This window comes from Xenopus laevis, chromosome 2L, assembly GCF_017654675.1.
Source record: "Xenopus laevis strain J_2021 chromosome 2L, Xenopus_laevis_v10.1, whole genome shotgun sequence".
Classification (NCBI taxonomy): Eukaryota; Metazoa; Chordata; class Amphibia; order Anura; family Pipidae; genus Xenopus; species Xenopus laevis.
In genome coordinates this window covers 133283614-133309558 of record NC_054373.1, presented here as the reverse complement: position 1 = coordinate 133309558, position 25945 = coordinate 133283614, and the positions used below count along the sequence as shown (strand labels likewise).

The window sequence follows — 25945 nt, the reverse complement described above, 5'->3', positions numbered from 1 at the left end:
CCTCTGCCACCCTTTTTGAGTAACACCTGTAAAAACAGCAGATCTATCTAGAAATAATGCATTTGGTAATTTTTCACAAAAGAACAGCTTCTCTAATTACATTGCTTTTGAAAACTACTAAAGATCTCCCCAGATATGAATGGAAACAGCACCTCATTGGTGTCTTAATATCTCTTTTGATATATGATTTATGGTTTGTTGTGTGAAGCTAAAAGAGAAGGAAAATTAAATTCGCTGTACCACTACCGCTAACCCCATCATTGGACCTACATAGTAAAAAAGCTCACAGCAATGCTGTCACTTGTAATTGATCTGCAGTTGCTGGTGAAGCGTTCGGGAAAAAAAGCTTCCATTAAAACAACAAAATGCCTCCCAGATGTCTCATACCCTCTAATGAAGCTGTCTGCTCAAGGTATTTACCTTGCAATGGGCATGTTCATATACGAAAGAATAGTAATAGTTTCCAGTGTATATTTTCAAGTCTAAAGCCTGTGCTGGCAGGTTATTGATCATGAAATTGATGACTTCAACTGCATTTACAGCTGTTCTTTGGTCGTTATGCCCTCAATAGTATGGAGTAAATCTGTTTTATGTTGTCCTTACAATGTTGATCCAATGAATGTATTATACCATGCACTCCTGTATTTGCATTATGTTTATAGCAAAACTGGTGAATATATTTGTTTTTCACACTAAAGACATCTCAAGGCATGTAAAGAAATTCTCAGACCATTATTATGTTCTGACATATGCTCTTATCTTACGTACACAATATAAAGTTAACATTGAATAATTTACTGTACTTAAGTATATTAGACATTTTTAATTATTTGGCAGACATCTATTTTAAAGACCTATACCTCTTTGAAAACCTTTCCTTGCATTTTTTGTTGGTATAATAGCACATAAGCAGAGGGCAAACAATTCAGAAACCCTATGTTTGTAGTGTTAGGATTTGAAGTACCCCACAATCCAAGGATTAAATACAGCTGCTATAATACAGTAGGTACCATGTCATTTACTACAGTCATTTCAAGCACTAGAAAACCCACAGCCAGTGTCCAGACTTCATTCCTCAAGGAACTGTAAAAATAAAACTCCCACCATCCTCCAACAGCATTCAAAGTAACTAGAGAGCTGAATGCTTGACACAACAGTGCTAAAATAATTTCTATAAGAGCAGTGGATTTAGAACCTGGATAAACTTAGCCCATGCCATTTCAATTACCATTTTAGCCCCCCAAAACATGCTTGCTTCTTTTCTATCCAAAAAGGCTTCACATTCTAAACCAATAATCGATTTTCTTTCATTTCATTTCATCATTTGTCCAGAACTTTGAAACTGAAGCAAGCTGCATATTCTGTGAATTGTAAATAAAATTATATTGTACGAGGGAAATTCAGCAGCTTGTAAATTGTAAGCCAACGTATAACAACATTTGTACACTTACAGAATTCAAAAATGTTAATTTAGCAATTAAAAGAAATAGTACAGATTTCAGGAAGGCATGTTAAATTTCTATTCCTCAGGAGGCAAATGCGTATCAGCATAGTGGGGCTTGATTCATGATCTTGTGCATGGGTTGGATTTTATCTAAGGTTTGGAGAAGCTAAGCCTTCCCAAAGAAACACAAATTAATTTCCTATCACAAACAGGACAGATGTATTATACATAAACTTGGCACTGCATTTAACCTACAATGGGGTGTATTTATCAAAGAGTGAAGTTAGAGATCACCACAGTACACCACAGAGTGAAATTCCGCTTCTCTTCATTCATTTCAGCCCCTCTATGCGACAGGGACGTCTGCCATGCTCACTTTGGGGACGCTCACCGACTTCTCTTCTGTTTGTATGTGACGCATGGTTGTGCCGTTTCCAGGTTTTGACACACCCGCTAGATCTGTTTTATCACGCTTGACACAAATTTCAAATATTGAAAATGTTCACATTGCCCAACATAGGTCTATTTCCTAATAGTTCCTGGGTGCTCTTATTATTCTGATCTCTTTGCCTTTGCCTTGCCTGTCCCTGACTTCTGCTACTTTGCTGCCTGTCCTGACCTCTGCCTGTTTACAGACCATTCCTGTTCATACTTATTTTGTACTGTGCTACTGTTGGTGTTGACCATGGCGTGCAACTTCAACTATGTCCATGACTCCGATTTTTGTACTGCTCTGCCTGATTGATATCTACCTGGCCTGACCCTTGACTACACTCCTTGTTCTCTGTACACGTTTGGTTCCCTTGTCTGCCCAGAACTCTCCCCTTGGTCGTCTCACTTTAAGACCTGGCAGCATCCTAGTAGCGCACTGCTCCTCCTGAAGTGAAAGGCAGTGGTTATAGGTGGAAGTGTGACCCAAGATTGGGATCTTGGGGTTAGTTCTGGGTTTTGGGATGTTACAATATTATTTATATAATAATTGTGTATTGAATGTCTTAATTAGCATCTTCAAATACAAAAATCACCCTGAGTCTATAATTTCTAGTGCTTCACAGGATGTATAAATGGATCACATGTTTGTATCACATTTTGTGTTCACTAGTATATACTGCTCCTGAGGAAGGTGTTGGGCCCCAAAAGCTTGTGCTACAACTTCTGCCATAAAATGTGATAAAGGCTTATGATGATACAAGTTGGTGTGCTTCTTCCCTACATACAGCCTGGATACTATATTTGACCTGAAAGTGGTCAGAGAAATGAATGAACCCTGCAAGTTAAGTAAATGTGTGCGACAGAAACGTTTTGTTACAGGATGTGTAAGGCAGCCACATCATAATGTTACATTCTTAAAATGTGATGCTTGTATTACAAAGACCTCAGTGGTGTAACTAGACATTACTAGGTCCTACCATTACAAAAACTTTGCATGAGTTGATCTGTAAGACAAGCCACTGTGCCCTCTATACTCCCCCAACACCCACTAGACCTGCCAACTGTACTGTTATACCTTCCTCCACAAACATATGCACAATGGTATATGAGTTTGATTTATTGAAGGAAAACTATAACAAATTAAAATAATAAAACCCTAAAGGTTATGGCTGGAAGATATGGAATGTACCAGAAATTGTTTGCCAATTGTTTGGATGAAGGAAAATACAATTATTATCATCATCATCACATTTTACCTTATTTACAAAAGTTTGCAAAGGTTTGAGGCATTTATACAATTAATTATGCTTTTCCCCCACTATGCCACAATATGAGCAGTATGTCCATAATTAACTGAAGCCATGCACCAATATAGGGTTCGTTTTTGCACCTGTGTTTAAATCTTGTACAGACTGCAATCCTGTGTTAAGTGGCAGGGCATGGCCATTTATTTTGAAAGCTTCTATTTGTACACGAGTAGTGCCAAATGAATAGGGAATGGGAGCTAGGTACAAATTAACTATTGCCTTAATGTCTTGTCAGTGACAGATATAAAGTATCTGGTTTCCTTCAACCTATAGTGCTGCACTTTGTGCCTAGGTAACAATTAATAGGTGCAAAACTACTCCTGATGCTACTCGCTACATCGCATGCCACGATTGCTTTTTGTCTGGTCAATTTGACAGGCGCATATATGCACCAATTAATGTACTTAGCACAATGCCAGCTCTTTGTAAACGAGGCACATAATCCTTTTGAATATTTGCACTGGAAGCAGAATAGTTGACTGGTCGTTAAGGTGGAAAAACCACATTGTATTGCAGGCTCTGAAGCTGAGTGAATTTAAGTGTCTACAGCATGAAATATATTAATATGTTTTTAATGCATTTATTCGCCCCAATCTGTTATCAAGAAATATTGTGCTTTATTTGTTTTACCATTTTCCCTTATGACCTTCGTTTCTCCTTAACCCTATTTCCAACAACGCTTTCCAGACCCAGTTGGCCTTCTGTTTCTTTAATCTGCAATTATTTATGTTTTGTTCATGCTGTTCTGTCTGCCTTGGGAGTAAAATTGTATTTGGTGAAATATAGAGCTAATTATACAATGAACCCAGCAACAAAAAGACAGAGCAGATGTTTCTTTAGACGTGTTAACAGTCCCTGCGCTTAATGCACACACAAGGAAAATACTCATATTTAAAGCAAATTATCAGAAAGAATAGAATCAACATTCTGCAATAGAGCTGCTTCAGATTAGAATAGATTAATCGCCTGCTTATTCTTAATTTAATGTAAGGTGTTTGTACCATATGCTTGCCAGACTAATTCAGGAATTAGCTAAAGTGTTTATTATGGGGCAGATTTATAAAAGTGTGTACAATACTGTAATGAATTAAACCATAACACTATGCTACACTATGTAGAGTCATGCTTGCATTGTGTAAGGTATTTTCTGCCATTGAGTGCTGCCACCTTTTTTTATACCTCTTTTGACTCCAGAAATGTTTGCCTTAATTGGTCCAATAGGATAGGATCACTTTCCACATTAGTCAGGTGTTAAAGAAAATACACCACCTACATCCAACACAGTGTTTGGATGATTTCCTCACTGTAATCGAGCTTCATCCATACACCATTTATTTTACACCACTTTTTACAGCTTTTACAACTATCACTTGTGTAACTACAAAACAGCAAATAAAGGGTGGGGGGGGGCTGGTGGAGACACTGAGTAAGAACCACGCATCTGCTTTCCCCTGTAGTTAAACCACTGGTTTTGCTGCAACCCTTTTTGCAGATTTTAAATATAGATGGAACACAAGGTATCCAAAATTTTTTCAAGATTTCCCAGAACAGTATCTTTGGAAAGGATTTTTAAACTTTGTCTTTTGTGCTGTTGCCACATAATGGGGCTCATTTATCAACAATGGGCAAATATGCAGCTGGACAGTAAAGCATGGCATCACATTTTTGTTTTTATTGTTCTACCTGCAGCTGGCTGAAAAGCGCTAATTACTGATTAGTTACTGGTTGCTGGTTACTGGCCTCATGCAAATTTGTCAAACATTAATACATGAGCCCCATTAATTATTTCCTATTAAATAATTCCATTCCATCCATATTCTGGCACATCAGGGTTCCATATTGCATAGATTATGTACATCACTGGGAAATTTATCAAGGGTCGAATTGAAAATTCAAATTCGAATTTTCATTTTTTTTATGGTCACGTCTGTACAAAATCTACTAAGAAGTTATTCAACTTCGATACGAGTCTTTAAAAAAATTAGAATTCGATTTTAGCGATTTATCATATTCTGGCCCTTTAAGAACTTAAATTTGACCATTCGCCACCTAAAACCTGCCAAATTGATGTTTAAGTCAATGGGAGAGGTCAATGGATGAATTTGGAGTTGTTTGCAGCCTACCTAACATGCAAGTATTAATATATATAAAATATATAATATATATAAAAATTTGATTCGAATTTATGGGAGATTAGGATTTTTAAAAACTCACATGAATTCAAAATTTGACCTTTGATAAACTATGATCTCTGCCACATATGAAACATTTTTGTTTGTTTATTTTGCAGCTTTCCCATTATCCCCAGAGTATATATCATGTACACTTGGATTTATTTTATAAAGTAAGTTGCATAGTCAATTTTTCTGCTCACATAGAATATTATACATAGATTATATTTTCCTTTTAACTATAAATTATTTATGGAGTAATGTAATAAAAGTTTGCTACTGGTTTAATAACCAACATCAACCAATCAGCTGGGAGCATTTAGCCTATTTCAAAACAAACATATGGTTGTTTGCTATGGGTTACTAGAGCTAGGTAACCTTTGTGTCTTACTCTACATTGCATTACATAAAGTTTGCATTTTTGCAAATAAATTCTGCTTAATGTTGCTCCACACAGTTCAAGGCCATGCCTGTCAATGGAGCTGCAAAAAGGAGAGGAGCGAATGAAGAGTATGCTCAGAATAGTCAAATACATTCTGACACCTCCTGTGCTCTTTCTTTTTTTTTTAAAAAAAAATGCATATGCCAGAATTACTGATATATTGATGTCATTACTTTGCATTGCAAAGTTGAAATCAATAATACCAAGGTTACAATAAAACACAGTAACAATAAAAGCAAAGTAAACTATGCACGTTTTTTGAGCACGTTTTTTGAGACCGTTCCTATGACATTTTTTTACACTTTTGCAACCATTGTACATCCAATTTCTATTTGCGGCTTTGAAAAATCATTGCATATAGATTTAAAAGTATTCATGATTAAATATGTGCTGCTATTTTACACTGTGTTATAAACATACCCCTATATGTGATGGCTAAGATATCCAAGTGCACTAAGCAAGTCCAATTCATTTTACCAATACTGTGCTATCTGAGTAAAAATATAAATTGACCAATGTATAAGTACAATGAATTGGATTACTAAAATAGAAAACAATGTTTCTTCAGATTGCACCGTCGTGACCAAACAACACTGAGCACAATGTATTTTAAAGTAGGTAAACGTGCAGTAAGTAGGTTATAGCTCCACTAAATAACAAAACAGTTGCAGACATCCATCTGGACAGCACCTCATTTCTCTTCCAATTGCCACCAACACCTGCTTAATGTAATGGAGCTATGTCAATATTTTAAAGTGCCTTATCAATAAGTAAACAAGACCTAAACAAAACAACTGCCTTACTAAAGAATACATAGGATATGTATGCGGTAAAATATATAGTATAATACATACATTACACGGCAAAAATTTAAGCATTGCTGAAACTAGCACAAGCTTTGTTTTAGAAAACTTGAAAAAAAATGCCTCTAACTAAAGTTCATGTGTGGTGTATGAAGCACAACAATGTTATATTACCCAGATTATCTTAAAGCATAATAACGTGCCTGTCTCCTGGGTTACAACTTGCATGCAGTTAGCCTGGGGGTGCAGCTATAAGGGGTGCCTTTACAGCACAAACAAATAAAATCTGTTTTTTGTCTATTAGCCTTAGGTCCTTAAGGTTAGGTATAGCCTTAGGTCATAAGGGACATTTTGATAGCAGTGATCAAAACAGCTATGATTTGCTGTAGGTTAATTCCACTATCATCAACAGAAAATGTACCAGTCAGGAGTGTAACTAAGGAAGAAAGAACCCAGTGATTGTTGTGGAGCCTAGAAGGTACAGAATAATTGATAATCCCTATATATATACGTATATATATATATATATATATATATATATATATATATATATATATATATATATATATGACTGCTGTGGGGCCTAGAAAATATAGAATGATTTTTAACCCCTATATATATATATATGTGGGCGCATTACAGAATTAAAAGAGCAGGCAGTACAAGATAAAAATCAATAGCATTTCAATCATGGTGGCTAAATATTAAAAGCTCAATCAATAAAGATATATACAAGATCTTAGAACGTTCAGTATCATTTTTCTCATACACTTAGCAATATCCTTTTTGACTTATTGCTTCTGCTCCTCGGTCATTTTGTCTCCTCTTTCACTGAAATTGAAGAGATGTCATTTTTGTCAATATTTCAACCATATTGAAGCTTAGGTATGCATAGCCCCTACTATAAAACATTGTTGTAGAAACGGATTTATTTGTAAGTTATGATGGAGCGGATACTAATGATGTTTCCATTCTTATTTCTTTATGTTACATCAGTTAAAAGAGCAACAGAGAGATTTAATCATTGCCGGTTTATATTAATGTCTGTTTTTTAACTACCTGTGACAGCAGGGAAGTTCAGCACTGGCACCAAATAAATACTTAAATATCCAGAGAAAATATTTACTGTGGATAATTGTACAGCTGTGAAATCAAATTAGGATGGACTACAGATTGGATATATAATGTTCCGCTGTACTGCGGCGATGCCTAAAAAAATGACCTATTTATGCTTTGTAGTAAATGTATTGGAGAACTGCCAAGGCACTTCTAAACATTCACTATTCGAGAGAACTCTTTTAAAAATCAATTAGAACTGAATGCATTCCATGTAAGTGTTTAAAAATGTCAAGCTTGTGTTTGCCACTTTATTTCTAGCTGTGTGTCATGAGTGAATTTATTTTTTCATTCGGAGAAAATCTATCATTGGACTGATTGCCCAACATGGGAAAAAATGGACTGACCAGTAACCCAAGTAAGTTCACATGTAGGGTCAATTGCTGACAATACATTTTTTTATAATGACCTGGATAATTGGCCCAGGGGCAGATCAACTAGATATTAATCTCTCTCCCAACAACATGTAGCCTGGTCATGACATCTTAAAATTTCCTAGAACACAGATAACAGGTAATTCCTCAAGTCATTTCCTTTCCTTTTGCTATAGCAGCAAATAGGAAGAGGTAACAACCCATTTACTCTATTCTTTCCACAACATCACAAAGAAAGAGTTAAACTTCATCTCTGATAGATTCCATTAAACCTATTCCTAACACATCACGTCTGAAATCCACACATTCTCTTCGCATAGCACAAATATTGGCAGGCAGCTTTTTATAATATCCAAAATAAAGATCATAATGTCCCAGAGAGAATTGTTTTATTTTTCATCTGTATTCTAATAGTAAGTGAAGACTGTAGCTTGAAATCCTGTTGCATAAAGGTGCTATAAAGGTGTTATTAAACTTACTAAAAACTGCTGGGGGGCAGATTTATCAAGGGTCGAAGTGAATTTGAGGGAATTTTATAAGTTATATAATTCGAAATTCAAAGTAATTTATTGGATACTACGACTTTGACTTCGATTAGAAGTAAAATAGTTCAAAGATTCAACCATTCGATAATCGAAGTACTGTCTCTTTAAAACTTCAACTTCAATACTTCGCCAAATTAAACCTGCCGAAGTGCTATGTTAGCCTATGGGGACCTTCTAGAGCAGTTTTCTAAGGTTTTTGAAGTCAAAGAAAAATTGTTCCATCGATGGATGAAATCAGGTATCAGGTACCATATGCTTTTCTTTAGAGATTAACCTTATAGACTAATGTGGCTTCAGCAGTTAAGCAAGGATAAAAGCCTCTTACTTATCTGACACCCTGAACAACACAACTAGAAAAATTGGAAAGATTATTTTTCCAAATCCCATTAGCCCTAAATCAGGCAAAATAGTTTTATTATATATTTTTGAGAACTAAAAACCAGGTTTTATTGGGCTTTGTTAATACTGTTATATGAACAGTTTTTTCCCATATATTAAAGGTTACATTTGTACATCCAATGAACCTTATCACTATACAAATTATTCCTCTCAAAATCCACTTATAACATTACTAACATACAGACAGAGAGTATTTTGTCTCAAAACTTTTTTTACATTGCACCAACCATTTGTAATCAAATGCCCTTGATTCTGGCAGGTACATGAGGGGTTAAAACCTGCAATTATTGAAGAACCTGTCTTGTAGCCTCAAAGTGATCAATCTGTGGTAATGAGAATTTAATATGCAATGTCATTGCCTTCATTTTCACAACATCATTACTTAACATAGAACAAGAATATGCTCCTGCAATCAGAATGTATGGGGGTCGGAAATTATGTGCATATGAATGAAATATAAATAGATACAAGTTTGTCATCTTATTTTGCTACAATGATTTCTGATTGTCTTCAAAAGAACACCTTGAATCAGGGGTGACCAGACTTTACTGTTGTATAATCTACTTTTAGTGATGGCAATATGGTCTATTATCTTATGTGCTAAGCAGGCAATGATTGGCCAGATTTGGCTGGACATTTTGGCCAATTTCAAACACTGCCCAGCCATCCAAGAATATAAATCAATTTAGGAGCCATTAACAAATGATTCTGAGATCCTGTCCGATCACAGCTGAAAACTGAATTTGCATCTAATGCTACATCAGGTCAGTGGGTGAATGCTGCAATAGTAAATGAGAAAGTGAAAATAGAGTATATCCAAAGAAGCAATTCAGTTAGTCAAACCTTTTGTAAGTCCAGTCATATGGTGTTTGTTGATTGCTTGAGAGTCAGTTGGTTGAAAAGCAGTGGTGAAAATATGGGAGGGGGGATATGCAAATATGGCAGGACCCACCCCACCACGAGGCCTGTGGGTCATCAGTGCAGTGGTGATGCTTCCAAGAGACACTCCAAGGTAGGAAGACTAGTTATGTTACTGCTTGAAAGGTTTACAAGTGTATGACTACCTTTTTACAGCTTTGAAAATGTTAGACTGAATTAATTCGATTAAATTATCTAATGGAGTCGCATATAAACGTGCACAGATACAGAAAGGATCCTGGGATGTTTTTTTGCATATTTTATATCAGAGCAAGAATACTCTACCACAAACACTGGCAAGTTTGCACCTTTGTTCCAATAAATTGGTGAAAGTATAGAGCACATGGGAGAACTGTAAATAATGGCTGCCTTTATCAGGACAGAGATGCCAATGCACTATATGACCACAAATACTCCTTCAAATATATGTGAAATGATGTACTAGCAAGAAGTGTACTTGTGGATGACCACATGCCACCCATGTACCACCCTTACGTGAAGGAGCAATTGGAAGCTAGGTGCATTATTGCCAATAATCATGGAGCTATGCCCCTGTTTTCTACACTTGGCCCACTTGGTTTGTTCTTTATCTACTGTAGATGTCACCTCAGCTGATAAAAGATACTTTCTTGCAATTTCTACTTATAACAGCAAACCCAAGCAGAACGGTATAACAAAAATCATTCATTAAAATCCACTTGGAGGGATGGGAGATAAGTGCTAACTATAAATAACACAGATTTACGTTTAATTTTGTTTAACACTTATATGTTGCCTACAGATGTATCACAACTTGACCAAAATATTTTAAGTGCGGTGTTTAATTTCACTGATAAAGCCTCAAAAATATCACTATCAGAGGAAGCATGGCATTCTCTAACGGCCAGTGCCACAAAGGAATGTTCCTTATCAGCAAGCGAGGCACTTGTGCCAATAACTCTGATGCTCTGAATGCTTGTTTTATTGTGTTGCTAATTAATATATACAGTATATATTTACAGTATATTTTACTATATATATATACGTATATATATATATATATATATATATATATATATATGTGTGTGTGTGTGTGTGTTCACAGATATGCCGGCACTCACTCAATTGCAAAACCACAGCGATACTGTGTATATAGAAAAAAGGGGGTCGCAATCATAGGACTTAGAATAAAAATTAAAACATTTTTATTGTTATCAGTAGACTAACGTTTCGGCTACCACTCTAGCCTTTCTCAAATTCTCAAAGAAACACTTTATCAGTAATGCAGTATAGTAGATAATACTGTGGGTGAAGCTATCAAGGTTAAACAAAATAGGAACATGTGCAAATAAAAAAGGCTAAAGAGACTTCAAAAAAAGTTAAATTATATAATTTGCCAATATTGGAAAAATCGGAAAGACTAAATAAAGTGCAAAAAGGCCAATGTTTGCATTAGCTGCTATGTTTCAACAAAACCATCAATATTTGAGGTATTTTAATTTCTAACTTGATCATAGCCCATGCGGCATAAGCATAACCCCAAGGAAGGCAGAAAACACTTCTTGGCTGAACAATTAATCAACAGCTTGAAGTGACAGATAATGGCCATTCTATCCCTCATCTCAGAATATTAAATGTAGGCCACATTCCGCTGTCTGTAAAGCCACAGAGGGAAAAAGTCCCTGTTGCATTTGCCCTTTCATAGAGAGGGAAATATTATTAGAAAGGACATAAACAGACTAATTAAATCACAGCAGTATGGCTGAGATGACAGCTGGTACAGCGTGTGACAGAGCTGATCCATATCTGTGAGCAGGAGGCACTTCACTTCCAATCCATTCGCTATTAGGTACTCTCCGACTTGCTGTGCCGACATTAAATAATAGCATATCATTTCCAAAGGAAAAATGATTTCACAAAGGGAAAGAAAAGGCTTTGTAACCACTGAGCTTTTGTAAAAAAAAAACAATAAAAAGAACATTACCTAACAACTCTGTGTTTTTTTTTTCTTCTTTTTTTTAGGGGGGGATAAAGATGTAATAATTCCATTAGCTTTCATCAGCGGGATTCTCGAAAATCAACACTCTTTACTTATCATGCTGTGAAACACAAATAGAGCTACAGGCTTGGTCGGCAAGACTCGGCTGCCGTTGTATTAAATAAGAGATCAGCCCTTTGTGACGGAAAACATATCTGTTTCATTAGGATTTGGTCTAATTCGAAACTGTTGAAATTGAACTCAACGCACTACTTTAATAAGAGCGTTCCAAATTGTTATCAGATGTATAATTCTCTCAGCAGTGAATGAATGGATGTGGGTGTTTGTGTTGACGTGAAAACCTGCCGAAACAGAAAGCCAGGCTTTTTCTTTCTTTTCCTTTTGGTTATGGCTGTTAAATTCTTCAATTTAAGGTGTGTTTTCCCCCCTCTTCTTACGTGTGTTGGGAACTAGACAGCAGATGGCTGATTTTATGAGCGCTAGGAGATGCGCATACAGGAGATTAATTTTCAAGGTCACTTTATATAAAAAATTAGTTCCTGATATGCATTTTGGTGCTGAAAAACATTGTCCTTGTATATAGTAGGTATAGTTAAACTGAGATTAACTGTATATTTACTCTACATTTTAACAACTGATCCATAGCTGTTCATTTTAATAGTGTGCTGCAAAAGTTAAAGTGCAACAGAAATTTTACTAAATATTCTTATTTTGCCCCTGAAGCCTTGTACCCATGCTGCTTATTTTTTTTTTGTTCCTAGAATGTCCATTGAAATGCAGCACTGTGAAACTTTTTGAAAACATGGGTATGTTTTGTGCATTTGAGAAGCAGGTTTAAATGCTGGGGCATACAGAAAAAATATTTTTACCGGCTGGCTGTGGTCAGTGACAAAAGGGGGCAGGTCATGATGTAAATGGGGGTGTGACAAGGAGTGGGTGACATCAAAGGGGCAGAGCAATGACGCAACTGAGAACTAGAAGGTGAACTAGAAGGTGGATTGGGAGGAGATCGGGAAAGGGAAAAAGCTATGATCTGGGTGGGTTGAGGGTAGGCAGGCCAGGGGCTACATTTAAAGGGATCCTGTCATCGGAAAACATGTTTTTTTCAAAACGCATCAGTTAATAGTGCTACTCTAGCAGAATTCTGCACTGAAATACATTTCTCAAAAGAGCAAACAGATTTTTTTATATTCAATTTTGAAATCTGACATGGGGCTAGACATTTTGTCAATTTCCCAGCTGCCCCAAGTCATGTGACTTGTGCCTGCACTTTAGGAGAGAAATGCTTTCTGGCAGGCTGCTGTTTTTCCTTCTCAATGTAATTGAATGTGTCTCAGTGAGACATGGGTTTTTACTATTGAGTGTTGTTCTTAGATCTACCATGCAGCTGTTATCTTGTGTTAGGGAGCTGTTATCTGGTTACCTTCCCATTGTTCTTTTGTTTGGCTGCTGGGGGGGGTAAAAGGGAGGGGGGTGATTTCACTCCAACTTGCAGTACAGCAGTAAAGAGTGATTGAATTTTATCAGAGCACAAGTCACATGACTTGGGGCAGCTGGGAAATTGACAATATGTCTAGCCCCATGTCAGATTTCAAAATTGAATATAAAAAAATCTGTTTGCTCTTTTGAGAAATGGATTTCAGTGCAGAATTCTGCTGGAGCATCACTATTAACTGATTCATTTTGAAATATTTTTTTTCCCATGACAGTATCCCTTTAAGGATATTTCAAATTTACCTGCATTTACACTTACATTTACACTTAGCTATGTTTTAAAAAAATACAGTATATGTGTTTTAACGTGCACAGCATGCATTTTTTGAAGGTCAAATAGGCCTGTATATAAGGACCCTTAAGACACCACACACAGCTGGTCAGATTGTACACCAAATCTCAAAGTGTGAGGCTAGTATTACTCATAACTCCCTATTCTCAGTTGGTCCATTGTCTTCTTGCGAAGATGGTCATTTAATGCCATTTGTGAGCCCCTTATCTTTTAGAAACTTGCTTCTCATGAAGACAGTTTAGTGGATTTTCCTCTCCCTGACTGTTTACTTGGATATAATTATGCTCAGCTGAGCTTTATCGCTTCTTATACCATCTGCTCTCTGGGTATTAGGCCTGGTGGAAAGCATAAGTCTGACCAGTGCAGTTGTTGGCCTAATTGTTATTCTTCTCATCATTATTAGTACTAGTAGCATTCCTGGTACTATCAGAAACATGTTTGTCATAATGGTAGTAAGACAAAACAGAGGCGCCAAAAGGATAAAAATAGCTAAAAGCACTTAAAAACCCAATGGGTAATTCAAAGGAGGTAGTAATGAACTTACCTCCTCCAAGCAGACACCAACTAAAGTGGTAATTTTCAATAATAGTTTATTCACAAAACAGTATTGCAACGCGTTTCGCAGGCATTTCCTGCTTCATCAGGCAATATGGAACGGGAGCAAAAACAACAGTGTCTTTGTATAAACACGCCAGGCGCCCAGAGGCGCCTCTGTTTTGTCTTACTACCATATCGAGTCCACCCCGAGTGGAGGGGTATCATCCCCATTTTCTTCTTCTACAGAGAGCGACGTCCTATTCCTGAGTGGGGTCAGGATAATCTCCCCACCTGCCTATACAGTGGTTGCCTATCGGTAACCCTGGTTTGTGAGTATTAACTTGTTTACTCTACCATTACTCCTTGTAAAAACATATTACACTATTGGGGCTCTTGGTGTTCCTTTTTGTCTCCATGTTTGTCATAATGATCAATGTAACCCCCAAGAACAACAAATCATATAATAGTATAACAGTAAAGATATGAATTCCCTGTTCTACTATCATTCAATTATAGCAGCATTGCAATATAATGGAGTGATCTGTTACACAGCTATAGACTTTATTACTAATATTCTAAAAATGTCAAAGCACAGTAAAATCCCAATAAAATTGCTGTTACAAAGAACAAGGTGTAAAATACAATCTTATTATGCAAAAGAATAATAAAGGGAAGGGTGCAAGTAGCAGTGCTATGAGTGCAGTACTGTACTAAAAACCCGCCATTGGGCACTGTGTACTAACTTGTACAGTAGGAAAGACATGTAGGATCACTTTGCTTACACTGAAGAAGTAATAGGTAAGGCCCCATTTTACTTGTACTGTTTTTATTTACTTATTAGGTTAACCACACATAAGTGGACATTTATAAAAACACTGGGCAAGAGACACAAAAGTGCATCCCTTAGTGCTCATTCAAGGAGCACTTCTGTCCTGAGACTGGATGCACTTGCACCCTGCGTTCCTATGGGCAAATTTATAAATGCAGTGCAAGCTGCAACAAGTACAACACAAATCTCCATATTTGTTACCCACAATGCAGCATTTGCCCCAAATTCCAGCATAATTTTATATCTATGCTTAATTCATCAACCGAGATGCATCATTATAGATGCTTATTTGGTTATATATGTTTTTGGTTATATATGTTTTTTCACTGCATTATTGTCAAATGACATCACTTCCAGGGTCGTACTGGACCAGTGGGACACCAGAGAAAAAAAAAAACTCGGTTAGCCCCAGCCCTTGTGGGCCCTGTTGGCCCAGCCCAGCTCCCCACCAGTAACTTTGGTAACTCTATTCCAACCCTGTTTGCGGCAGGAAAGCAACGCAGCATATGGGGGGGGTAGGTGTAGGCAGGTGGCACATGGAAGAGCTTGAGACTGCAGTGGGGGGTCCTGGAGTTGACAACACAGACACCCCACCCCCTAATAATTCCAATGTGCCCTTGTGTCAATGTGCACATAAATCATCAGAGCACATTGAAAGCATGAATTGGTACTAGTTGGAAGTTGCAAAGTACGCACTCAATTCTGTGCCCAATTTAGTACTTTGCAGTAATGCTTGCAAGCCAATGAGCCCTACAGAGAGTTTGGATTACTGCTGTACTTAGGAGGAAAACAATGATGCTAAAACACCTTTATACCACCAGACCTGCCATAGGCAATGCATTTCTGATATATATATATTATATTATAATATATATGCATTGGGGCATTTTGAGCACTACTATATCTGCCTGAGCACAGCAGAGGTCAAAACACCCCATGTGCCCTAGACCTTAACTTTTCTTATACTTATCTGTGGTGTTTTATTGCTTGTCAGTGTGTGGGATTCCTGCTGCGCTGAGGGTTTACTAATACCAAACCTATTATGAATTGGAAATATTGTCATTGAACTGTAGACTGTTGCAGAGCAAGCTTCTGATGGCTTTTTCACCCGACTATTTAGAATCTGCTCACAGCACTGCCAGCTTAACCAAAAAGGATTAACTCTCATATCCAACTGAGAACACAGATAATTCTCTGTAATTGGTAAAAAATGAAGATGAATGGGACTGAGAGATAAGGAGCAATTAGCTCATCAGCAGTTACAGCTGTGCACTCAATCCGACTACATCTCTCGAGTCTTCGTCCTTTTTAGGGACCCGAGAAAAATAAGTGTAACCATACAAAATACAGAAAAAGCAACATTTACATGCATTTAAGAAGCTAGCATGGGATATATCCTAATGTTAACGTAAATAACATTTGCACTGACCCTTTTAGCAAAATTATATATATTTTTAAATTGAAGTTTTTTTTATGTATGTCGGTTTGAAAATATATCCTTAAACCTGTATATTATCACTTAACCTTAAATTGAAAATATTGTTGCAGCAGACACTTCTTGAATCCCTGTCAATCGTTTCATTACAACAGCATCATCTGTTTGAAAATATAAGCAATTCCCTCATCTAATTATTGGGAGGATTTTAGGTTCATTAACATTGCCAAGACAGAGAATCAGATGTGCAACTGCAGAGCTGTGCTCAGTGGCCTGAAATCTCGCTTTCTTTTTATTTGATTTCTCAAGGTCTCAAGGACCTTCCCCTGAAAGCATGAAAAAGTTGTGTTTTCATTATAAAAAGTGCTTAACCAACATGAAGCCAAGGTTGATGTAACTATAGAAGCATTCACTTTTCCCCTTCAAAAAGGTGTGCTTACCTGCAGGGCTGGAAATGTGTATAATAATCTGTAACTAATAGAAAAATCTTGCTAATGAGAATTTATTTTTAATTCTCCTTTGAGCTGACTTGCAACTTTCCGAACCCTTAACAGTGAACCACAATTGCTTCTTTTTCTAGCCCTGTACATATATGCAGCTGTTGCACAAAATCCAGGCACTGTTGAGTATAACTGCTTGTTATTAATAATAATCATAATAATACTAGAAATAAATTGCTAATTGCTAATTAGTCTTGCAATACAAGGCATTTAAAAGGGGAGCTCTAACAACTAGGGATGCACCTAATCCACTATTTTAGGAGTATGAATCCTGAATCCTTTGTGAAAGATTTGTCTGAATACTGAACTGAATCCGAAACCTATTTTGCAAATGTAAATTAGGGAACAACGGGGAAAGAGAGTAAAAAAAAAGAGTCAAAATATTTTGAATTAATTGTTTATGTGATGAAAAGTCACATGATTTTTTGGATTTTGATTTGGTTTGGCCAGGCACTTGGATTCAGCCGAATCCAAATCCTGCAGAAAAAAGGTGAATAGTGGCCGAATCCCGAACCAAATCCTGGATTCGGTACATCCCTACTAACAACACACTGCAGCTTTATTGGTCTTACAAGGGACAGATGTAATACTATGGAGATGATTTATTAAAATTGGAAGCAGTTCAAGATTTTTTTTCTGTGATTTATCTTCATTTACAATAATTAAATAATTAAATGAATGACACCACCTAAAACCAATAGAGATGCCACAGCATTCAAGTTCATAATCTTGCTTTATTTACAGTGATTGTACAAGGAAAATTGTGATTTCCAATTTGCCTGAGAATTTTCCAGCAGCTTTATATGAACATATATGATTTTCCATAAAAATATACAAAATCCAGGAAAAGAAATCACGAAAATTCTGAAAAAATTACTGCTCCTATAAGATTTTTTTCCCCACTGACTGTGCAGTTTTCCATGATTTTTAATACATTTGACCCTATGGTTTAAAAATGTGTACCTCTCCTTTAAGCCTTCTTTACAAGTAAGCTGTTTTTTTTTTTACAAAATATTATTTTTTTTAAACTTGTTTTTATTCAAGAAAGTTGTACATAACATACAGGACAGTAAAATCTTGTAGTATTATGTATACATTATGTATCCAGTATGCATTGTCATAATAACAATATCAACTATATTACAGTATAAAGCTCAAATGATAAACAACATATAAGACCCTATAAAGAAGTATGTAAATAGGAGGATAATAACCTGTTTGTTAGGTGGCTCCTGGGGGGATTACAAAATATTTTAATGTAATATGGTCACAAACTTCTTTTCTTTAAAAGTGCCCCAACCCAACCTACTTCAAGCTGACACTTTTGACACAAATACCATGGGGCATAGGCTCCATGGTATCACTCAGTCTGGGCTATATTACAGATAATACATCCCATACCTGTAAAGATTCTAATGAAATAGATATGCCAGTTTTTCAACTGACCACAGTGCTTGTGTTAGTGTGCATACAGTAGTGTATTATATATCTGAATCCCACCAATTATTTTATTGATGCGCTGTATATTTCCTAGGGCATAACTAGGGCTTAACTACACAAAAGACTTTGTCAGACAGATCATGTAGCTGCTCCAAAATCTGATCCCCTCATGCTGTAATGTAAATTCTGATCTCATAAGAGTTCCATGACCTGTATAAAAACATATATGGTCATGAAACTCCTCGGTAACTTATAATACCCTTATATTTTACAAGAGGGGGTACTTTATTCACTATATATATTCAATTTTATTATTGGTTATAATATTTACAGACACCTGAAGCTACATGTGGCTTGTAGATTGCTATCTGTCATCAATCAAATGCTCCCGTGTAGTCCAGCCCTACACCCCTTTTACTTAAATTTTGGACTAAGTGTCCTAATATAGAAAGTGGCTGTTTTAAGGAGTAAAAATTCTATGGTCCATTTTGTATCAAATTTCACAATTATCTTATATGTGTAGGGATGGGAAAATTTAGACACCCTCACATATTATTGACAGGCACATCCCTAGTAATATGGACGCCTAAGTGGGTCCTAATGGGACCTTGTACTTATGTAACCCCTATAGTTCTCACAGTGTACGCTAGATGGCACTGTGTCATAGTATAAAGTTCTTGAAAATCATGCGGTCTGGGTTCATTACTTTAGCCCAACCAAGCAGACTGGAAGGGAATGGGTAGTGAATCCTAGGAGCAGTGGCCCTAGTAAAGTGAAGGCATACTCTTTTATAGATCACTCTAGGAGTCATAGAGAGGTTATGTAGTTGAGCATCTTAAGGCTCCAATGAGGATATTAGAGGGATTAAGATCCCGGGGTATTACTGACCCAAACAAAGTGTTGAGACTAGGGATGATGATGAATTCCCCTAGATGCCACTTAAAGAGATCCTGAAAACTGGACAATACTTCCTCACAAGCTGCATAACCCGTTGCTGATGTGTTCCTGGCCTGTAGGGATTCAGCCTATTATGGTACTGTGAGTATATGCTACCTTTATGCTGTCTGTGTATATGCTCCATTGTGGATCTGTGCTATTGTAAATAAATACTGTTCTTTGTTAAGCATAAAAGAACCTCTGGTGCCCAATGCTTATGTATTGGCACACTTTTACAGTTACACTACACCCTGCCTCCACCCTGCTGCAAGGGCTTACCCCTGAGTAAAGAGGGTCTCATTTGTGGTTTCACACCACATGGAAAGTAGCTAAAATTTATCACAGTAGTGTCAATTTACTAAAACGCTACATATGTATGCAGTGTTACCAGGCATTGGTGCTATATGCAGTATTAGCTCACCAACTAGTCGATACAGTAAATATAATAGTACATAACTATAGAAGTATGGTGCATTGTTATAAGTAAAATGTTGAAAGGGTAATGTGTGGGAAAATAGAGAATGTGTAGTGAGCATGCAGCTCTTTCCTTTCAGCATTTTGAGGTTGTTTATGTTCTATTATCCCAGCTAATTATGATGTCCTGTATTTCCTATGTTTTAACACACAAAACTCTAATGTCTTTATGATTGATTCACTTCCTTAAAAAATAATAACATTCATGTATGAATGTGGCTTAAACAATGCCATTTTCCTTGGACATCTGTTCGGAGATCACATTGTGAATAGATATGAACTCATTTCCTAGTAAGTAAGCCATTACCTATTGTTTTATCTGTTTGCCTGTTTCAGGAGCCAGCTATAAGCTTGTAGAATAAAAGTTGATTGCCAGAGCACTATCTGAACTGCCTTTATTTGATTTTTTTTCAAATGTTTAGGTAAAAAAAATAGGAAAGTTTAATATGGCAGCTAGCTCCTTCCTTGCTATGGGCAGCAACACATGGTGCTAACTTTCTGTAAGTAGATATGTTTTAACTATCCTTTTCATTCAGTTTCACGGACTAGTGCCTTACAACAGCACTGGCTACTAACACAGTCATCCAAGTTTCATTAACACCATGTCTTACCAATAAAGCCTCCACCTTCTCTTTCGATTGTAGCTTAATGTAGCTGTTTCATTCTGTATACCTTATTTGTATTTTGTGTAAATTGTTGGTGCTATATACAGCAGTATGGTGAACTGTATGCAGCACCAGGAAACTATCTGCAATGAGTTTGCATGTTTTCACCATGTCTGTGTAGCTAAACTCACACATTCTAAAAACATACAGTAAAGTTAAATGACTATCAATGGAACTACCCTAGTCTATGTAATAGAAAACCTTAGATTGTGAATTCCATTGTCAAGTACTCAAAAATATGTTGGTGCTATGTAACTAAAAGGCAATAAAAACCAGTAGTGATCTTCTTTGTTCTGTTCCTCTGGTCCAACTGCTTAAGCCTCTCTTGTCTTCATCCTTGTTTTAAATTGTCTCTGCTCATTAAGGGGATGTTTTATGAAGCTGCATCTTTCTTAGATCTGGCTTTTGGTGCAAAAATTTCCGAAAAAAGTGACTTTTTCAGGGTTTATTGTGCGACAAAACTGTGACAATGCAGAATACAAAAAATAGTCCAGCTACAATTTGAAAAAGTCTCAGTTTCTGCAACTTTTATGCGACTTTTCCCACTCGTGCTTAATCAGTTCGGATTTTACAATAATACAATAAACAATAATAACATTACATAGTAGTAACAAAACATTAGAAAAGAAAGCTACTAAAGTGATCACCATTGTCTGAAATTGCAATGCCACTGTTGTTATCTAATTTCAGGTTCACAGGGTTACAAAGTGTTGTATAGGGATCTGCTCCACTCACACAGGGGTATCTTTTATAGAGAAAAACATAAATCATAGTGGTTCTATAAGCCCATCTTTGTGTGTGCGTGTGGTTATGGTATGGGAAGTGGGCACTGTAACTGAATGTATACAAATCATTCTGTGATTGGCTGCCTGTAACATTTATCATTTCATTTTTAATGTCATCTTTGTGTATGTTAGGCTTTTTTTTCTGGTCCAAATAATAACAATATATTGTCGAAATGCAGGTGCCAAGGGTTGCTTTGTCTTATCAGGAATATAGCTGATATCATCCAAGCTGTCACTAGAATGTACTTGATATAAAGAAGAGATTGCAGACATGCCTGCAATCAATATTAGGATTAGGATGCCTAAAGTATGGCAGATATGGCTAGCGCATATCATTTTGTCAGCATCTATTTCTATGAGCAAATGAAGCATTAATTCAAATCATAAATCTATGGTGATTTAAATCTAGGAATGAGCACCTGCCTGCTTTAATGATTTATTTTGTACATTTCAGTAAGCAGGAGATTTGTCCATATGAACTGACAGGTCACCTTCAGATGCCAGCAGCAGGCTGTTTATCACCAAACAGACTAACATCTCATCTTAGCAAGTAAATATTAAACTAAAAGAATCCAATTGATTGTGAATGAAAAAAAAGTGCCTTTGCTAAGTCTGTATTTTTCCTGGCCATTACGGATTTCACAACTGGTTTCTCTGCTAAAATGACAATTTTAGGATTAGAGAATGAGAGCTCAAGGTTATCATAATAAATTGTAATGTGGGAGCTAAAATAATTATCTATTAGCAGCATTTTGTGCTTCCCATTCCCATTCCTTCCTGACCTTTGTTTTACAGCATTAGCAGGTTCACCGTGTTTGTAATATTTATTTAGAGTAATAATATGCTCTATTAATTTTACTTTCCCTTGCATTAGCAATATGCAAAGCAAACATTCATAACTAATGGATAGATTTACAATTCCATTGGAATGATTCATATATAACATTTGCATTTTCTAATTTAAGGTGAGTGAGCTTTCCCTGAAACAAAAATAGATATTACAGGTACAGGATCTATTATCCAGAATGCTTGGAAACTGAGGTTTTCCATAATTTGACCTTATGTCTAAAAATCATTGAAACCTTAAATAAATCTGATAGGATTGTTTTGCCACCAATGCTGAGTCATGCAGGTTAGTTACCATCGAGTATAAGATTTTGTTTTAATATTACAGAGTAGGGATGCACTGAATCTACCATTTTTGGGATTCGGCCGAAATCCTGAATCCTTCATGAAAGATTTGGCTGGATACTGAACCAAATCCGAGCCCTAATTTACTGTACATATGCAAATGAGGCCTAATAAGGGTGAAGGCCTGCAAGGTTGAAATTTTTATTATTTTTTTACTTTAAGGATTCTGATTTGGTTTGGCCAGACACTTGGATTCAGCCAACTCCAAATTGTTCTGAAAGAGGCCGAATCCCGAACCAAATCCTGGATTCTGCGCATCTATATTACAGAGAGAAGGGAAATTATTAAAAAATATAATTATTTACATAAAATGCACTCTATGGGAGATGGACCTCCCATAATTTGGTGCTATCTGGAAAAAAAATTTCCGGATAAGGGATCCCAATTCTGTACTCCATTCTTTCTGTATACTGATAGCTCAAATGATGTCTAATAGTAAATAAATATTTCTAAACTACAATATCCAGCATGCCTCTTTTGAAGAAAGAAGAGTAAAACAAGGTTTACAGTAATTATAAGCCCCAGAATTAGGGGTGACAGAAGAGGGACATGCCTGAGCGGTTCTGTTGTGGCAAACCAGCAGGGTAACAAGGGGAAGTGGGCACAAGAGTTTCTTATCTTAGGCACAATACCCCTTTAGCCTGGCTCCGGTATTTTAACCAATTTTTATCCCACTGATTTATTTACTAAACCATTCACATGCAGCATAGTTTTGTTTCCCATGTCTTTTCTTTGATCATCAGCAAATTGATTTCAGATTGTTAGTCACATCAAAAGAGATAATGATGGCAGACTTTTTATTCACTATTGGATGAAACCAATGTGTAATATTCTCTATTACATTGTTGAGAATATTTTTAAATGTCTTAAATGGATATTGCCATTTTTTTCCCTTGTATACAACAATGCATTTAGATTACAATTCTATTTATCTTTCTGGCAAACAGCCGCCATGCATTGCTTTAAGAACCCAGAGCCTGGGTCCAACAAGACAAAGCAGGATTATCTTTTATGTGAAAGGCTCATTAATATTTACTTCATTGCTGTTTGGTAATGCCTGTGACTGGTTTTATGATGAGAGTGAAGAGATAAGAAAGCTTAGCAGCGGCAGGATAAACAGAAGCAATGAACTTTTTTAATATAAGAAATTGGAACCTCTTCGGCTGATGCCACATATTTCAGTGTAAATGCATTATTGGCCTAATTACACACCGCTAGGGGAAATTTGTAAAAAGGCAGCTAAAAAGTCACCACTTGTAACCTTAAACCATGGTGACACTCCTTTATAGTATTTCAATCAGCTGAAACAATCCAATCATAGACTACAAAAATGTAATCTCCTTATTTTACCTGCAGTTGATTGACTAATGGTGACTGATGATTGGTCACACTAGTTTTCTGCACGATTGCAGGTTTGCTAAGTGTTTATGAATGAACCCCGATACCTCAGCTGTTCTAGTGCAGTGTGAAAAAAAATGGTTGGTTGCCTAATCTGTGAAAAGAACTAATGCAGCTAATGCTCTTATATGTCGCGTGTTTTTTGAGAACCAGAAAATGACTGATTTTTTTAAATTAGAAGTTTAACTAACAAGGAATCTAAAACAGAGCAGAGTTTACTGTCACATACTCACATGTGGATCGCATTATAGTTAAGACATACTGAAACTGTGCCAATGGAAGATCATGCGTGCTGGCCTCTAAAGAAACTTACCAAGACTTGAATTGAGATCTCCATTGTCAGAATCAGCTCCATGCTGGTTATTGCCATGATAGTTGGTCATAGCTTCCAACTTGATTTTTTTCACCTTCATTGCTTCTGCTATTGCTGCATTAGTTGCGGCTGCTGCTGCTGCAGCTGCTGCTGTCAAACCTGGAAAAGGCAAAAAAAGCACTCAAAATACAAATATTCAATAGAACTATTAAAATTTGTTGAAAATATACAAATCACTTTATACTGAGATAGTTACATTTAGTTACTATTTATCAACAGTCTCATTTTTGTGGTTTTAGTGGTTTTTGAAACCACAACTAAACTCACTGGCTCTAAAACTACAAATGCCATGTAATTTATTAAAATATCAAAATAAAAAAGTACGCTGAACAATCCAAAAAAAATAGGAATACCTTGAAAACCTCTAAAAATTGTATTTTTCCAGACAAATCTTAGTAAAAAAAAATCCAAAAACCTCTAAAAGTCCAAATTGATTTAAAATGGTCCAATAAGATCAGAGTAGCTCCCATTGACTTTCATAGAACCTCAACCACAACTTTTACCGGGCAAAGTTTTGTATTAGTGGTTGTCCTGGTTCTTAATAAATCTCGAATTTTCAGAGCTTTAAAAAAATAGGTAAACCACAAATTTTTTAAATTTGTGGAAAAATTTAAATTTCATTTAAAGACTTTCCATACACTGATTAGGTAGGTGAAATGTGATTATTTTAAATTTAAACAATGGCCATAACTACAGGAAGTGAACTGGCATTAGTAATTCGCATTTATGCTATCACTAAAAATCATTGCATACTTAATATCCATGTGTTACACTTAAGCATATCATGACTTGCAATATGATATGTAGTCATTCTAGTTCACTCCATTAGTCAGTTGATACTGCTCATGCACAACATATAATGAGCGTTGAAATACTTGAAACCCTATCCATTCCTAGGGTAAAATGTAGACACTCTACATCACGTTAACTGCTGATCAAGACTTTTGTCTACTAACATGAAAAAATGTCAAAACAAAGTAAAAACAGAATGTTTCCTATATAATAGATGTTGCCTATACTATAGTATAAGCTCTAGATCATAATCAGTCAAGGCATTGGGAGGTATTATTCAAGTAGTAGTAGCACATCAGGGAATAAAAACATCTTAATGAATATATCCCACATGACTTCTACCACATTCCCATTATCTTTCTGCATCTTAATTATTCTCCCCAGTGAGGTATGGGAATGCTCTTAAGATTAGCAGTATTAATAGATAGAGACTGATAAGACCATGATGGTTAACATGCCTCATTCAGATTGCATTCAGAGAAGAAGCTTTTGAAATACATCTCTACAACACCTTTGACGAAACAGTATTGACATTATTCAAGACAAGCTATTAGCAATCTGATTCCAACTTAAAGGGGAGGGAAAACAAACTTGTGGCTTTAATTCTCAGGCTTAGCTCTGAATCATTATTTTAAACCTTGATTTAATTCTAAAAGCCAAAAATGCCTTATTTATAGAATCAATATGTTGTTTAAAGTTAGAGAGTCATATAAAAACCAGCAAACTAACAATTCATAGTTAACAAATTGAATCTAATGTATTACAGTACATAATTGATACAAACATGAAACATGAGATACAGAGCATGGGATACAACCTGTTTCCAGCTATGAAGTTCCATCAGACACTGACATATCCTATAGGTTGTATATTAT

General features: G+C 36.2%; 1 protein-coding gene across 3 annotated transcripts in view; it reads right to left on the bottom strand.

Annotated features, from left to right (window-relative positions):
* The window catches only part of dach1.L (dachshund family transcription factor 1 L homeolog), a 211821-nt gene that overhangs the window by 69143 nt on the left and 116733 nt on the right, over nucleotides 1–25945 (bottom strand). For all 3 annotated transcript variants that reach the window (XM_018247292.2, XM_018247293.2, XM_018247291.2), the window contains exon 3: nucleotides 24219–24377. In XM_018247292.2, the coding sequence (XP_018102781.1) occupies nucleotides 24219–24377 (159 nt within the window). The remainder of the gene's footprint in view (nucleotides 1–24218; nucleotides 24378–25945) is intronic.